Source organism: Stylophora pistillata, chromosome 4 (genome assembly GCF_964205215.1).
Source record: "Stylophora pistillata chromosome 4, jaStyPist1.2, whole genome shotgun sequence".
Taxonomy (NCBI): domain Eukaryota; kingdom Metazoa; phylum Cnidaria; class Anthozoa; order Scleractinia; family Pocilloporidae; genus Stylophora; species Stylophora pistillata.
This window is the reverse complement of record NC_142522.1, coordinates 12,888,230-12,905,415: the sequence shown is the minus strand read 5'-3', so window position 1 is coordinate 12,905,415 and position 17,186 is coordinate 12,888,230. Positions and strand designations below refer to the sequence as shown.

Sequence of the window (17,186 nt, the reverse complement as noted above, 5' to 3'; positions counted from 1 at the left end):
CCACGAGCGCGCGTTGGATATGAGATGATAGATAGCCAACGAGGCGCGTAGCGCCGAGTTGGCTATATTCATCTCATATCCAGCAAGCGCGAGTGGAATAATTGTTTTATTAAAAACGCCCCCAAGATGTTAGACAAAATAATCTTACCAAATCTTAAATTTTTTAGCTCCCCTTTAATTTTAAGCTGACGCGTATGCTTGCCATATTTGTAGATTATGGTATATTGGCTCATATACCATAATGGCTAAGCCAATAAAAAGTCTTGAATTGCATTATCCAATGATTCAGTTATTAATAAATATATTTATTAAAAACTAGATCATTGGATAATGCAATTCAAGACTTTTTATTGGCTCAGCCATTATGGTATATGAGCCAATATACCATAATCTAATTTCTGTACATTGTTAAATCCGGTTTCTTTTCACAAAATAAGGTCGAGAAGATTCTTGGGGGCGTTTTTTTTTAATAAAACAATTATTCCACTCTCGCTTGTTGGATATGAGATGACTATAGCCAACTCGGCGCTACGCGCCTCGTTGGCTATCTATCATCTCATATCCAACGCGCGCTCGTGGAATAATTGTTAAATATCCTTCAAGAGCACTTCCACCCGACGACAAAGACAAATGGCGACTGTTGAAAATGGGTATCAAAGTTCCAATGTCAATTGAAGATTTAAAAGGGAGTGCTGTATTGCGTTACTAAGGATTGATACGTATGATGTGCGATCCTCGCAGTAGATAGCGCTATCTAAGCAATAGCGAAAATCAGACCTGAAAAAAATCAGGCCTGTACGGGACTCGAACCACTGACCTCTGCGATACTAGTGCAGCGCTCTACCAATTGAGCTAACAAGCCAACTGGGAGCAGGCCGTTAAGTTGATTCGTAATAAACCCATGAAAGTGATAAATGAGTATCGCTGTAGGTCAGTGGTTCGAGTCCCGTACAGGCCTGATTTTTTTCAGGTCTGATTTTCGCTGTTGCATAAATAGCGCTATCTACTGCGAGGATCGCACATCATACGTATCTAATACCGCAGTTCAAAATATATGAACTTCATATATTCATTGCATCTCACTAAGGATTGACTTTACGAAACCCATTCACCCGAGATATCTGTTAACGCGAATTCATAACATTGTTTAATCAATACACACTAAAGGAACCATAATTCACGCTGTTCAAAGCCATACGCTGACATCTCAATCATTATCTTTTCACGCTAATTTATTACAGCAGTGAGATGTGCTGGTCACACACCGAGAAGCCGAGTCACAAACGCTTCAAAATGCAAATATAAGAGCACCCTTCTAATGAGATAAAATGAAGGTGCTACCATAAAGGGACATGACCAGTTACTGCGCTTCAGAACGTTTTAACTTTGTGGCTTTTTTGGAGTAATCAATGTGCCATTTCAGGAAACCTTGCCTCTCGTACAGTTAGTTGTCCGTATCTGGAGTCAGCTGTGTCAGTCTCCAGGGGTTTCAGTCTGAGTCGGAATCTGAGTCTTGCAGAAAGATACTGGTTTTTTCCGCACTGGTTCTTTCGTCTTCTAAAGGTGAAACGCAGGGAACTGGCTTTCAAGTTGACAAATATATTTCATTTTCAGGTGTGTCTAAATGAGTTGTACACGCCGGCCGCAGACCGGTGTTCTTTGCGCATTTTTGCATTTTTCTTGAGATCTTAAACTGACCAGACAATAGTTATTAACTATAAACAGACGTACAGCTGAATAAGTCTATTTGTTTTATTTAATTAACAGGAAGATGAAATAAATGAAAAATTCGAAGTCACCTCCTAGCGCTCAACTGTTCAGGCTTTAAGTTTCAAAGATCTTTCAAACATTTTCAAAAGTGGGCGCCACATTGGACAAAACAGAAGAGACAATTACTGTTTGTCGTCAGCCGTGTATCTTTTCTCAGATAGTTCACAGGCGACAACCAATCACAGGGCGCGTGGTATTCAGTTCATTATATTACAAGCAGTACCGATAGTACACTCCTTGTATCTCATGTGGAGCCCGAGCCCGCGAGCAGGCCCTTATCATTAGTGCTGCAGGACATGCATTTCTCCGCTTACGGGATGATTTGAAACGAGTCAGGGATAGGTTTGCAGGAGTCTGGCACTAATAGTGCTTCACCCCAGGCTCAAGGCCTCGTACTTTCCCGCGGTCAATGAAACTTTCGTACTAAAGCGCTAATATTGAGGGTATGTCATGTATTTTTCTTACTTCTAGTCACGATGTTACCGCCCCTTTGAACTCAGCCAACCAAGAGGTGTCTTGTTATATTGACTACAACGTTTCCATCCCTGCGCAAAACCTCTGGAAAGTGGTATATCTCTCTGTTTTTGAAACATTTAACTTAAAATTTAACCTATCGCGTGTTGGATCAAAGCAACAGCTGTGAAGAATGTTAGATTAAGTAGAAAGCGGTTAATTTTTTTTCTCTCTCTTTCTTTAAATACCAAGGAAAGTTAAAAGCAGTTATTGAAAGTCATTGAATCAGAACTGATATTGAAGTCCTGATTGTAATTCCTTCCATTATGGGTAGAGTTTAGCATCTAAGTAAAGTAAGTTTCGTCTTCACCGTGTTACGAAATCGGCATTTTACAGTGTGGAAACAGTTTAAGGTAAAGCATATTTAGTAGTAATGAACTTTATCAATCACTTAATAACTCACTCAATGTCTTTTTGTTTACGTATTTACTCTCCCAACAGGAGATAATAAATCCAGACAGCAGTGACGTTTGGAAGACGATCCACTCTCAAGTTCGATTGATTCATGTCAATACTTCTCAGGCAGTAAAGGTAGGTACACCAAGAATCAGGGGTTTCCATGACGTTAGTTATAAGCGGCCACTGAAGGTTTAATAGGCGGCTGTGAGCACTAAAATCACTTTTTATTTTCATTATAATGAAATCTAAAGAGACGACGGTAAGAGGTCCTACAGGCGGCGGGTAACCAGCTTTTATTGAAACCCCCGCAAGAATTGAAGTTACTAGTCTTTCTGTCCATTAAAGCAATTTTCAATTAAGCGTCAAAAGTGATCTGGGATTGCATTGGTTTTGCTTTACTTCACTCTGTGATTGGGTAAGAAAACTCTCACCACTTTCTCCGCCAATAAAATCTAAGGCTAAAACCGGTCACGAATTGGTCATCCGCGTTTTCCCGCGCTTTAGACACCTTGGTTCTTTTTACTTAGAGTTCTCATTGGCTCTTAAAGGTATTTTTCTTTCATCTGATTGGCTCTCATTTTGTTTTTACGACGCTCAATCGAAAAGCGCCCTATTGTGTTTAAATAATTTCAACAAAGTTGAAATGGTAAATTGGCCACCGTTACGATTATAAAAGCTGACGTTTCGAGTATTGTGTTTCAAACTGACCGCAGTATAGTTAAGGAGTACTAATTTCGTCCCCATTATTGTGATTTCAATGTTTAGATTTCAGGTATGCAGTTACCGGATTGGGGATTTTACCAACTTGAGGTGTGCACAGATAAATCCATAAAGCAGACAAACACGATCTGGAATGTCGAGGAACATCAACAAAATATTACTTATCGTAAGTTTGTTTTCATGACTTTCTCTTTTCCTCCTTTTCTTTGTCTCTTTATCTCTCTTTTTGTTCTTAAACTTGCGTAATTTTTTACTTCTACCCTTCTCTTTCATCAGTGGCATTTTCGTTGGCCTGTTGAAAACGTATTCAACTGCGCCAGGTCGTCCCATTCTGTGCCCGGGTATTCTTTATTAGTTATTCTTCCTCTCCTTACACCATTTTGTCTTCTTTAGCCGAAGGTCAAGGTCCATTACAAGTCGAGATGAAAATAGACCAGACGGAAAAGGCATTTAAACCTATGCCTTTCCTTTCAAAATTTTGGGAGATCCAGGTAGGTAGAAATTTCTTGTTTCCTATGCTCCACACTGGGCGTGAACATGTTTTTTTTCGCGCTCTCTGTTCTGCTGCATTTTTCCCAAGTGTGTACCCATTTTTTCCAGCACCAAAAGGTTCTACTGTGCACATTATACGATTAAAAAAAAAAAAAAAACAAAGCAATTTATTTGAGATTTTTATAGCGGGTGTCAGAGAAGGAAAGGCACTAAAAAGTTGTCCAGTTGAAAAATTCGAGTGTAAAAGAGTGAACGAACAATATAATATCTAAGTAAGAACAGACACTTAGATTTTGTGGAACTCTCTTGGCCGAAAAAGGGGAGAAAGAGAATGACAGGAAAGGAAACTTAGTATAAGAGCAGCAGACAGCAGTCAGAATCCGCGTTATTCAACTTTAATGAAAGGCAATTCATAAGCCGCCATATGCAGTATGCCTTCAATGAAGCAAAACTGCAGTCAGCTAAATATTTATTACATCCACTGACTGATATCTTCAAAAAGTTTAAAATAGTTTTTTTTTTTTTAGTTTACTGGTTTTTTGTATTTTTGTTTTGTTTTGTTTTGGCTTTTTTTTTCTGAGGAGGGGAACAAAAAAGGAGGAAACATCCATGCAAAATAAAGTAAACATTCATGTTTGGTGTCTACCAATCGTTATGCGTTTTCTTTTTCTTCCTCTGCCTTCGTTGCCAAATTGGTTTCTGGGGTGGTTTAGGTGGCAGATTGGCAGCAGCCCTTCTGTCTTTATACTCTTGCCTGCACAGAGGGAAGAGGGAAGAACAAATAAGTTAAAGACCAAACATTTTCTCAGGATACGAAATGTCAAACACAGTTGTAAAATTAACAAAAATCCCCCGATTAATCTCAAACTGACAAACCAAGACGTTGGATGCAAATGAGTTTTAGATATTTTTCCCAGATGGCTTTAAACACTCAAAATGGTGGCCATCAATATTTTTATTATCTCTCTGATCTCCTACATTTTTGGGCAGTGTCGTGCCTGTTTTGTTTATCATTCCCTTTTCCTATTTTTTTCATCTTGCCTTGCTGGCACTTTGCAGTATTCGCTAGGATGAAAGTATTTTACGCGTGACTGAAAATAGCTTCACCACCAAACTGGCTCACAAAGGCGCATTTACCTGTAAGCGAGAGTTAAACCAATTTTTTTTATGCAAGTGCAAGTGGCCATCTCTCTATTCCGTTCGATATAAAATTGAGAAATCTTCCAATGCAACTCACCATTTTCGTCCAGTGAAGTTCACAATCCTCAAAAGTAACCAGTATGAGAGGAAACCAGCAATCAAGAAACCAAAATCCACAACCAAGCCAGCGAAGAATGTGTAGACACCATCATGCCAGGACAAGAAAACGAACCGAGATAGGACAATTTTCACATGTTCTGTTGAATAAACAAAAGATTTGAACATAAATTTTTTTAATTTTAAACCACTGGAATTGTTTCTGTGTGAGACACTCCTAACTTCCTGTTGGTTTTCTTTCAAATGACTCCCTAAAATTCTCAAAAATTATCGTAGCTAGTCTTGAAAAAATTTACAGTACATTAACAGCTTAAATATGTAGAACTCTGCTGGCCATTTCATTTGGATTCGCGCACTTTTACGGCATTTATCGATATTATTTCTCATACAGACCGAGAATGAATCAACTTTCATTGAAGACTTAAATCACTGCGCCCTCAACTGATATCATTAAGGGAAAATAAGCTTTCCACTTACCGTGTAGATAGTCCGTATAAAACTCAACCGTAGCGTCAGTGATGTAGCAGATGACAGGAACAAAGGGTTTTACGATCCACATTACCGCGTCGAACATTATCTGGACCAGATTTACAGCTGTATTCCAAACTATTCCGATAAAGGAGTATACTCCGTAGATGGTTACGTCGGCCAACCATTGAATCAAATCCCAGGAAACCTCGGCCAACCACTGGATGCAATTCCAAGCCAGTGGACCAAACCATGTTGCTCCTCTCCACGTTAAATCTGAAAGCCATGCAAGAGCCGTGAAGATTTTCTCCGAAATCCATGTGGCTGTGCTCCAGGTCCATTCCATAGTTCCAATGCAGATATACTCAAGTACACTCCAAACTTTACCTGTCGCCACTTTTGTCAAACCACAACATTTCTTCCAAACTCCTAAGATCACCATCATTGCAAAGTCCTTGGCCCTAGTCACAGACGTCACTGTGAAGTTCCACATACGGGTTATCAATCCAGGATTTTGAAGCTCGAAAGTCTCGTACACTGCGCATGTCATGTTTCCAAGGTACTGAGGGATTTTGGTGCATTTGTAGATCTAACAATCATGATAATTTAGAAACGTTTTAAGGGCGAAAATGATCAAAACCTCAATTCACGTTAAGCTTCGGCTAATAACATTCACCCTTTAAATTCCAGAAGTCATAAACATGCAACTTCGCCCCATAATGTACATAAATTATCCAGCAAACAGGTAATGAGAATACTCAAACTTATCAGGTGGAAGTTTTGATCTTGTTCTTACACCAAATTCTCAGAACTCATTTCCAAGAAAATGTAAAGCAGCTAGAGGAGTTGAAGGGTTAAGCATTTAATATTCAAGTCAACTGAATACAAAACAAACAGAAATAGAAAAAAAAAACCCTTTGTTAAGATGTGATATAGTAACAGAAGGAAGAAAACCGTAGAAGTTGTTATCCTTGTTCATTTGAATGTATTTAGAGTTGTAACTGTCAGCAGAACACAGAATAGAAACTAGGACTATAAACTCGTTTTCCCCAAAGACAGAACTGAGATTCTGTCGTCCGTCAAAGCAAATCTACAGAACTAGAATCGTTATCATTATCCTGTGCGCCTCGACCGCTTACGAGTAAATCTCCGGAAGTCATGATATACTGAGAATTGGGAATGGGAATTTAGCAGTGAACATTCCACCAGTTAGCTCTTCTTGTACACCGTTTCCAGGTCGAATTGGAATTTGGAATGTTGGTTTATGTGAAGGGAGGAAAATCGAAAGACCTCGAGAAAAACCCTCGGATCTAGGACGCCAGGTCTGGAAGTCCAACCCGGGCCACAGCAGAGGGGGGCGAGCACTCTCAACACCGCATCATCCCCGCTCCTCCTTAGCACTGATGATACTTCTTGTAAGAGGGCTCACTTGCTGCCAAAGGTCACAAAATCAATGCCACGGGAGTCATAAGAACCGGAGACTTTATATTTTCTTTCAGTTTGCTCCAGTTTAACTACGCTACGTATGATCAATTGAGGCTAAAGTTAATCGTTGGAGTCGGAAACAAAAGGAAGTGTATACCTCGAGAAGCTTGGGTTTCTGGTGTCCATCGGGTTTGCTGTCAACAACAATGGAGTTTTTGTCGTAAATCAACTTCACATCAAGTTCCATGGACGGAATCTGAATCTTAACCACATGCACCTTTCAATGTAAAAGAAAATTAAACAACTGTCTTCAGAATGGAATCAATTCGCCTTCAATGCATCTCTGACTAATGCCTCATTCACATCAACCTGAACTGTTTTGTCAAACAGTTTAAACTGTAATTTACAAAAGCTACCTACATCAATGTTTGTCGACCTCAAATTTAGCACATTGAAAATACAAGTTAGTGACTAATTAAAACCTATGGAAAATTCTGTTTTTCAGTTCTCTGTATCTGATTTTCATTCAGTTAAACCCAATTTAACTTGACATGTTTTGCTGGTGTGAATGGGGTATAAGTTTGGAGATTTTCAAGCGTTTTTAAACACCGATGACGTAACTGGTAAAAGTTTAATCTATAGCCCAGACATCGTAATCTGCTGTCTACCAACCTTGTCATTCCATTCTCTGGTCAGAATCGTCTGCTGGTTATGATCAAAGAAGAAGAACTCTTGTCTCTCATTGGCTGGAAGACTCCCTGCGTAAAATAATTGGAAAGCCTTTGGTTGGGAACAAACGCCAAGGTTCAAAATTGCAAGCTCTATTCACCATCGTTATGTGCGGCATTTAGGCCTTGTAACTCTGCTAACGTTAACTCTTGTGATAAGATGATGATGAATAACGAACCAGCCGTTGAAAGAAACGTAGAGAAGGTAACGGACTGTTAAGCGCGTGCTTAAAAAAAAAAATGATACAAAAACGTGCACGCGCTGGATGCGGAAAAGACTATCTTAGTAACCGGAGACTTGTTTTCCAAAAAGCGAGCACCAAGTGCTCAGTTGTTAGGGAAATGAGCAATTCTAGCTCAATTAAGGGTTGGCGTAATCTTCCTTGCTTTATCCGTCAACGAAAGCAACTAAACCATTGGTTAGAAGAATGAAATCTGTTTCTTATCAAGAATGAGAATAACACAACATTTCAGTTCTTAAAACCGCAGTATTTTTTCCGCGCACGAAAAACTTCCGAAAAATTTGAAAATTGTTCCCAAAAAACGTTAAACTTACCTTCCAGTCTAGAACCATGTGTAGCATTTGAAAGAAAAAATGCAAATGAAAGCGCTAAAAGCGCAGTCACCCACTTCATCTCCGATTTGTAAAAGAGCTTATTATTTCTCACGAAAAGCGCACACTTGCTCTTGTCGCGAAAACGAGTGAAGTAAATCACTGACATCACAAAAGCACTGTATGACGCAGGTCGCGCGACATAATCACGAAACCTCTGCCCCATGCCATTTAATTCCAGATAGTCCTAAACGCCCATTTTTGGTGATAGCCCATAAGTGGGGGTGGAGATCTTACATCTTTTTTATGCATTTTTGCATGTTACCCGCACTGAACCGCCCGAAAACGGAGGTTCTTGACAACAGTTTGACAGGTGGATTGTTTTGACAACACATCGTTTAAAATGCTCCGTTTCTTGTGGGGTTTTGAAAACACTCAACGAATTTTCGTCGCATAATTTCACCTACATCTGCGTTTGCGGGTGTCTTCGTGTGGACCATAGACACAAATAATGAATAGAGATAGTTCTTCTTGTCCACTGTTTCCGGGTAGAATGGGAATTCGGAATGTTGGTTTATATGAAAGGAGGAAAATCCAAGGGCCCGGAGAAAAACCCTTTGAGCAAGGACGAAAACTAGCAACAAAATCAACCCACAGGTTACACCAGGTCCGGGAATCGATTCCAGACCCCATTGGGGGGAGACGAACACTCTCATCATTGCACCATTCCTGTTTTCTTTTTCCCGCACTACGGATTTGTCAAATCATCATCTCTGACTTCTTCGTCTGATTCTGTCTGTTCTCATAACCTCTTTTTCTGTTTTTGGTGTTTTTTCGTCAGCCTAAGATGCTAGAATCCACCAAGGAGCTCTCTGCTAAGCACACGTTCGGATCGCGTCCTTCATGGTGGCCTCTGATGAGAAGAGGAGTCGCGTTTTGGATTGCCAGAGACACTAATGTAAACTAAACACTACTGCACTTCACTTTCACAGCGGTCAAATGCATGCGCATGTGCGAACGTTGTGTATGACTAGGTGACGTGCTTACAGGCTGTCAGAACCAGGTTGTCTGACACAAGCTAAAAACCACCTCACAAGCTAGCAAGTCACAGTTATTTTTAGAAGCGCATCACTTTTTGATAAAATTCAAAACAGACGGGTAAATCAAGAGTACTTAAACAAGTCTTGTGATTGAAGAGTCGCGCGTTTTCCTTTTCTCTACTTTTGTTCTCTTTCACAGATTTCCATTGAAGTTTTAATTTTTTTCGTTCATTTTGCTAGACAGCGATTTTTCTTGTATATACTTTGAATCCTTTGGCTTGAAATTGGCATGCGGCCAGCCAGAATTGATCCCCTCGCGCGTGCCCGATGATTGACCGATGTTCTCATTTCACTTTACTTCATCTCATTTGAGACCACAACTGATCCCGGTGTTTTCTCTACCCCAGGCGCAAATATTCTGCATTGGCAACCCTTTTGTATGGTGGGCAACCACTCTTTCCCTTCCTGCGTATTTCGAACTTCTAATTTTTTATTTATTGAGGAGAAGAAGAAAGGTGCACGACTTGTCACGCTGATGTTGATTGAAGACTGGAGGTCTGCAGTGGACAGAAAAGAGCTGGTAACAATATTATCTGCTGACATGAGTAAAGCATTTGACTCGTTAAGCTATTCACTCACTCTAAAAAAGCTGGATGCCTACGGTTTTAATAGCAGTTCACTTGAACTGATTAGATCATTTTTTGATAGCAGGCTAAACAGAGTAAAAATAAATGGCCACACGAGTGAATGGAGAATTATGGAACGTGGTTGTCCTCAGGGATCGTCATTTGGCCCTCTCCTCTGGAACATGTTCCAAAATGATATGGCATTTCATATCCCTGACTCAAACCTTACGCTCTATGCTGATGACCACCAATTATATGTGACAGGAAAAACCTATGAAGAAGTTGAATCTACTCTAGTGACTCAGGGTCAACAAGCACTGTTATGGTATAGGGACAACTTCCTCTTGGCAAATCCAGATAAGTTTCAGTCTCTTACGATTAACCCAAGAAACATAGATGCAGATAAGAAGGGCAGCGTTCTCACCATCGCCAATGACGCGATCAGGAAAACTGAAGAAATCAAGCTATTAGGAGTAAATATAGACAAGAACCTTAACTTTACACAACACATTAGCGAAATATGCACTAAAGCCAGCCAGAAAGTAGGAGTCCTCATGCGCTTGCGTAACCTAATACCATGCCAAGCTAAGCTCATACTGTATAAAACAGCTATAATGCCACATTTAACATACTGTCATTTAGTCTGGAACTTTTGTAAATCTTCAGATGGGCGCAAAATCGAACGCATCCAAGAGCGAGCCCTGCGTGCGGTCTTCAAAACAACAACAGAGACATATGAGGAACTTCTTAAGCGTGCTAAGTTACCTACGCTACATAATAGACGCTTACAGGACATAGCAACACTAATGTATAAAGTAAAGAACGATCTAGTACCCAGCTACATATCTGAGATATTTACTCGAAAGGGTACTCGTTATAACCTTAGGAATAGTGACTTTGAAATACCACGATTTAACACTATACGCTATGGTAAACACACACTAAGGTATCAAGGACCATATGTTTGGTCCAAATTAGAAAATGGTATGCGTGAACTACAAAGCCTTAGTATCTTTAAAACTAGAATCCGTAGAGTTGACCTGGTAAGCCTAGTGGAAGACAGTGGCAACTGCTGCAACCTTTGCAGCACGTGATTTTTTTTTTTTTTTTTTTTTTTTTATCTGCATGGTACAAGTATTTTTATGTTATCTGAACACTGTTGATATTTCTAAATATTTTAAAATTTTAATGCATAGTTTATCGGCTGTATTGTTACTTATTATGATACTGTACATAGTTTTTTTTATTAATTTAGTAAAAGTAGGTGTCCCCAATTAGCTCTATGAGCTAAATACATTGACACGGTAATAAAGATTTTATTATTATTATTATTATTGTCAGAAGGTAGGTTTACAGAAGTGCTTTTGTTCAGGATTTTGATTTCACACTGTAGGTCGTTCAACTGTCTCTAAAGCAGCCGCACAAATTCCTCTTCCTGACCTCTTCGTAGCATAAAGAGCTAGGCGTACAGCTTTCCACGCAAGTTGCCCTTCTACTTCCTATGCCACCACGGATATTTATCGTAGAGTTTTCTAAAACATTTTATGGAGGTACCGAGATGATAAAATATTTTGTCAATAACATGATACACTATTGAATTTGGCCAGCATTTAACGTATCCTTGCAACCAAAGTAATCTCTGGGAACTTTGAGAGTCAGTCTCATGTGCGCTCTCAACCTTTTCAACTGATAAAAACTCTTTTATGGACTAATTTTGAATAAATATTCATGGGGCAAATTGCACTTGTCTTTCTTAAATGCGTGGGAGAGATACGTGTTCTGCGGTGAAGCGGTGGTTGTAGGATATCTTCTTCACTTCATGACGTTCTTCCCTATGGAGAGAACATTTTTTATTCATCACTACCTCCCCGCCCTGTTCTATAAAATAATTCTTCTCCCAGTGATGTTGCAACACGTTCATGATGAGATCTTTAGGTAAGTTAATGATATTCAATTAACCAGAAATATAAAAGTTGTCAGAATTAGGCGCACTTAACGATAGTAGTGTCTTTTTCCTGTGCAGTTTATTCAATCTTCCTTAAGTAGTGAAATATGTTACTGTTCACTTGATAGAGGTCACTTCAGTTGATTGTCGAAAGTAATCCAGGATTGCACTAAGTTTGCTTTACTCTGCTCTATGATTGGTCCAGAAAACTGGCGCCACACTTAGCATGACTTGGTCGACCGCGTTTTCCCGCGCTTTAGATGGTTTGCTTGCCTTTATGTTGAGTTCTTATTGGCTCTTCAGGGTTAGCTCAATTGGTTAGAACGCCGGATTGTGTTGTGCGGGAGGTCGAGGGTTCGTGCACCAGCCGGACCAATACTCATGGTCTTAAAATAACTGAGGAGAATTTCCTACCTTTTTATAATATCAAGAAATGGATAGATATTCTAGTCTTCTCGGGTAAGGACGAATAAACCGTAGGCCCCGTCTCCTGCAGGGTTAGGGGTAGGAGACGTTTATTTCCCACGCACGAGATCAGTGTGGTGGATGTCCTCCCCTGGGGTGGGATGGGTGGGTGGTGTTGTAAGAATGGCCCTATAAAGCCCTGGGAGGGAGTAGTCAATTAACGTCTGTGTCTGTATGTATTTCCCTTTCATCTGATCGGCCTTCTTAAATACTTTGGTCTTATGACACTGAATCGAAAAGCGCTCTTTTGAAATTTGCGGAAATGTTGTTTTGGAATTGAACGGCCCTCGTTCTCGGTATGAACAAGCAACGGCTAACGCAACTTTGAAGGGTGAAATGAGGCAAACTGCCTCAAGTGCGGCATATGATTGGATGAGAGGTTCTCAGTCTTATGGACTAACCACAGAGCAAATCAAAGTAAAAGAGGGACACTAATAGCTTGCGTGGATGGCTGTTGTTTACGCTGTGCCCGTCACTCGCAAGCTCCGCCTCTTTTTTTCGCAGCGGTAACGTCTTTATTCCCGTTGAGCACCCGAAAAACTACGAGCAACGTAGAATAAATACTGAGTTTTTGCATAATAATGAGATTAGTTTTCTGTTATTCTTCCATAGTGGTTTACCTGTGTCTTTTACCAGTTTATTAGAGCAATTTTCCATCGAGCGTGGAATGTAATCCGTAATTTTCAAAGTATGAGGTAAAGTGAGCCGGCGAAAGGTCTGTGCAGGGATCTAGCACTGACAATGAGGCATTTTTGGTGCCAGACCCCTCGCAACCTCTCCCCGACCTGTCTCGTATACTTCTGAGGGCGGAGAAGAGCGTTCTGCAGCGCCAATAATTAAACGTGCAGTTGTTTCGATGAGATGTTGATCCACAAAATTTGAGATTACAATCTTCGCTTCTTTTTGTATCATACACTGATTCCCACACAGTAAGTTCACAACTCTTCCTGGCAAAAGCCAGTTATCAATTCACTTAACCAAGGGCAGGAAATGAAAATGAAAAAATATAAATATATATCTCCTTCGAGAGCACACTTACCCGATGATAAAGACAAATGGCGACTTTTGAAATGGGTATCAAAGTTCCAACGTCAATTGAAGATTAAAAAGAGAGTGCTCTATTGCGTTACTAAGGATTGACTTTGCGAAACGCATTCACCTGAGACATCTGTTTACGCGAATTCACAACATTGTTTAGGTAGAATTAAATCAACACACGCTAAAGGAACCATAATTCACACTGGTCAAAGCCATACGCTTACATCTCAATCATTATCTTTTCACGCTAATTTATTACAGCAGTGAGAAGTGGTAGTCAGACACCGAGAAGCCGAGTCACACACGCTTCAAAATGCAAATATAAGAGCACCCTTCTAATGAGATAGAATGAACGCGCTACCATAAAGGGGACATGCCTAGTTACTGCGCTTGACGTTTAACTTAGTGGCTTTTTTTGGAGTACTCAATGCGCCATTTCAGGAAACCTTGGCTCCTTCGTACAGTTAGTTGTCCGTATCTGGAGTCATCTGTGTCACTCTCCGTCGGAATCTGAGTCTTGCAGAAAGATGATGGTGTTTTCCGCACTGGTTCTTTCGTCTTCTAGGGCTTCAAGAAAGTCCCATAATTTGAATGAAGATTTATCGAAAAAAATAGATTCGCAATAGCAACGGTAGCAACAGCAACAAAAAAATCAAAACTTTCCTTTACGTCACAAATTGGAGATGCTACGTGCATGATGTGTGATGTCAATTTAAGAAACAGATTCCCGTCTGTTTACAGGTAGATCAAAAGCGTCCTAAAATGTAGCGCTCGGAAAGGTATTTGTCATGAAGATTCCACCTCAATTACGCCTCCTCCCAAATCCCCCTTAGTACTCGTGACCCATCTCCGGTTACCCATCAGCGACAACTTTTTACTTTTTGATCTAGATAGACGTTGTAAGAGAAGAGTGTCTTGCTTCGGAACACATCGTGATGGCCCGGATGAGCTAGAACCCAATCCTCTTGGCCAGTATCTCCCGATAATCATTGCAAAGGACAGACCATTTCTGAGATAATTTTGGTTTTATCAACTGAGTTGATAAATGTAAATTGGCCACAGTAAAGAGTTTCAAAGGTGACGTTTCGAATGTTGGCCCTTCGTCATGACACAAATGTTGCTCTCATTCTTAAGGTTTTCCCTTGATCTCATTTTAAAAGTGACGGTCTCAGAATTTGAAAATGGTCGTTCAAAAATAATGAAACAACTTATCAATCTGCTGATGTAAAATATTGTTTACAAAAAAATGCTGCAGTACTGTGAATTTCTGAATTTAATTGAAATATCCTCTTCGTTGACCTAGATCAGTTCTTCTTTCGAGGTTCAACCCACGGATTTCGCCCAGAACGAGTTTCGTCCATGAAACGTTTCACTCAGACCTATACGCGTTTCGCCCAGTGAAATCCCCACTTTTTGTCAATGATTTTACTTGCGTCTCACTTATCTTTATACGATAATTTCTACTTTGAAGGAAAAATATCATGAATTAAAATTCTCCCTATACAGCCCGATTTTCATACGATTTAATTTTTTTTCGTGTAATTATCGTAACGACCAGAGATTGGAACCGGTTTCAAAGCCAACTGAATGATGGGTTGCCACAGAAATTCTACTTTCAATACTATTCCCAATTAAAATCCAGATTGACTATTCTTTTATAAAAGGGTGCATTTATCCAGTTTGTAAAATCGCTATTTTTAACTATCATAAATGCCATGTACAATTTTTTTTAATCTTATTTATTTGTCAACCAATAGTATCCTTGGAGAATAACCTAAAATAACTACCGTATATCGTGATCAATTTCACGCTTGAATCTTGATATTACAAATCAGGTTTTTGGTGATTAATTTCCTTATTCAAATGAACTACCTTTCTCTAATTAACACTGTTTTGGTTCACTCAAGCAATAAAGTTTCCAGAATTTAGGTCATAAGAAATGTATGTAGACTCTACTGTAAGGGGAATTGATTTTGAAATCTTGGGAATGAAAGAGTCTAAGATGAAAACTGGAGTCCTGGAAAAATCAATCTGAGCCCTGGCATATTCCTCCAGGATTCTTTCTTTGAAAAAGGGTTCAAACCCTGCTTAAAATATCAATTTGTGATCTTGTAAACAGGTCGGGAGAACTGATAGATACCAGTAGTATGGCAGGTTCCGGAATATACCCCTCTACTTCCCCTTCCAAGATGGCCGCCAATAAAACCTCGAGAGAAAATGACGTCACAGTCTCGCTTAACCACTTTTCACCACACGATCATGTGGTAAAACCGACGCCCACTGCACCCCCAATGCAATGACCTTTGACCCCGCGCTTGCGTGCACGTTTGCTGACCACTATAACCCTAAGTATGTGGAAGCAACGCATAACCCTAAGCGCTGAAGCAGCGCATAACCCTAGTTTGAATGACCTTTTGGAGGCTGTAGAACCCTAAGTGGGGGTGGCGATGTAAACCTATGTAAGGCTAAGTCAACGTGATAACCCTAAGTGTGGGTGGCGATTGAAGGCTATGTGTAACCCTAGTGTGTGTGTGTGTGTGTGTTTTTTTTTTTGGGCTGCGCGCGCTGTCACCACAGTTGCATCGGCGGTTTATCCAAAGCGGTGGTGACGGTGCAACAAGCCAGGAACGAGTTGTCCTTTTTCCGACAAAAAGTTGGATTAGCATCGACCGTAGAGCTATGTAGCCCATTGCTAGCTAAAGGCAAAAAAGGAAAAAAAGGTAGCAAGAGAGTGGCTTCGTCGACCGCTCCCTCCGCCGAACGAGGACTTAAGAAGATCCCCGCCCAAGCGGTGTTCTCTGTTCCCTTGGAAGAAGAACAGAGCCACGATCGAGTCCCTCTCTCACAGCACCAGCAGACACTAGATAAGGAAATCGTCATGTAGAGAAAAAAAGAAAGGAGGAGAACCCGCCATGTGCCCAGAGGCCGTTTCGCTCTTGGAGGGATTGTGCTTGAAAGCGGGTGCCCTGTCATTGAAGCCTGACGTGTTGCAGACTTTGGATTCGCTCTGTGCCTTCTACCATCGCCAATGGTCGTGTTACAGTCATATGTACCGCGTCTTTAAGCTTCGCCAGGCGCTCCTCAACGGGGTGGCCTTGCTGGTGGTGGCGGCGGGCATGATTGCCGGTTTCATCTGCGAGAATACCATTGTAGTGAGTTGACTGGCCGGCTGGGGAACCGTGCTCAAAGGATGGAACGATTTCAAGAAATTTCCCATCAAGGTGGACAGGTGCCAATTTGCCTACACCACGTATGCCAAGATCTTGACCGAGTTCCGAACCTACGCACGAGGCATCCCATTCGACGAGGACAGTTTTGTGGTCGAGATGCAGACTTTCGACGATACCATCAGCGAATTCTCGCCAGCCATCTCCGATCGATGCATGCAAAAGTATCACTGTCGTTTTTATTACTGAGAGCCTTGAGGGTCTGTCTTCTGCCTCCGGATGTTCTCGTCCACCTATGTCGAATGCGTCACACGTTCCCTTGAAGGAGGATGCTCAGCCATCGTGTGTCCAATGACGATAATTGTAACGCTGTTGTTGAGCTATAAAAAATAATAAATAGAGTGTCTAGATCTTTTTTGAAGTAGTAGTGTTATTTTTTCTCTGTCTGATCATGAAGAAGGATAGTAGTACCTTAGAGGGGCTGTTTTTGGACGAAGACAGTCCTTACGCCTTGAGCGGCAATGTCCAAGAACTGTTGGGTGCCGCCCGAGCGCTGGGCGTGCCTCGACCAACCGCTCAA

The 17,186-nt window shown here is 40.7% G+C and overlaps 2 protein-coding genes across 3 annotated transcripts in view; one reads left to right on the top strand and one right to left on the bottom strand.

Annotated features, from left to right (window-relative positions):
* The first annotated feature begins 594 nt into the window (after window positions 1–594).
* LOC111333935 (protein O-mannosyl-transferase 1-like) overlaps window positions 595–17,186 on the top strand; it is a 69,912-nt gene continuing 53,320 nt past the window's right edge. Inside the window, exons 1-4 of one of the 2 annotated variants that reach the window (XM_022939583.2) lie at window positions 595–2,338; window positions 2,725–2,814; window positions 3,448–3,568; window positions 3,796–4,224. In XM_022939583.2, coding sequence (XP_022795318.2) covers window positions 2,216–2,338; window positions 2,725–2,814; window positions 3,448–3,568; window positions 3,796–4,166 — 705 coding nt within the window. In that variant the 5' untranslated portion in view covers window positions 595–2,215 and the 3' untranslated portion in view covers window positions 4,167–4,224. Of the gene's footprint in view, window positions 2,339–2,724; window positions 2,815–3,447; window positions 3,569–3,795; window positions 4,225–17,186 lie in introns of those variants that run through there. The other variant, XM_088757716.1, reaches the window with a different exon arrangement.
* On the bottom strand, window positions 4,410–7,802 carry LOC148732523 (uncharacterized). Its single transcript, XM_088757714.1, has 5 exons — window positions 7,717–7,802; window positions 7,202–7,321; window positions 5,629–6,208; window positions 5,132–5,291; window positions 4,410–4,648 (listed from the first exon to the last, which is right to left on the bottom strand). Exons 2-5 carry the CDS (start codon window positions 7,289–7,291, stop codon window positions 4,537–4,539), a joined length of 942 nt encoding a protein of 313 aa, XP_088613840.1. The 5' UTR covers window positions 7,292–7,321; window positions 7,717–7,802; the 3' UTR covers window positions 4,410–4,536.

Excerpts from the sequence above, each read along its gene's own strand:
- LOC148732523 (XM_088757714.1), bottom strand. The coding sequence starts at position 7,291 with ATGGAACTTGATGTGAAGTTGATTTACGACAAAAACTCCATTGTTGTT. Across the intron at positions 6,209-7,201 it reads AGAAACCCAAGCTTCTCGAG|ATCTACAAATGCACCAAAAT; the intron begins GTATACACTTCC and ends CATGATTGTTAG. Across the intron at positions 5,292-5,628 it reads TTATACGGACTATCTACACG|AACATGTGAAAATTGTCCTA; the intron begins GTAAGTGGAAAG and ends TTTATTCAACAG.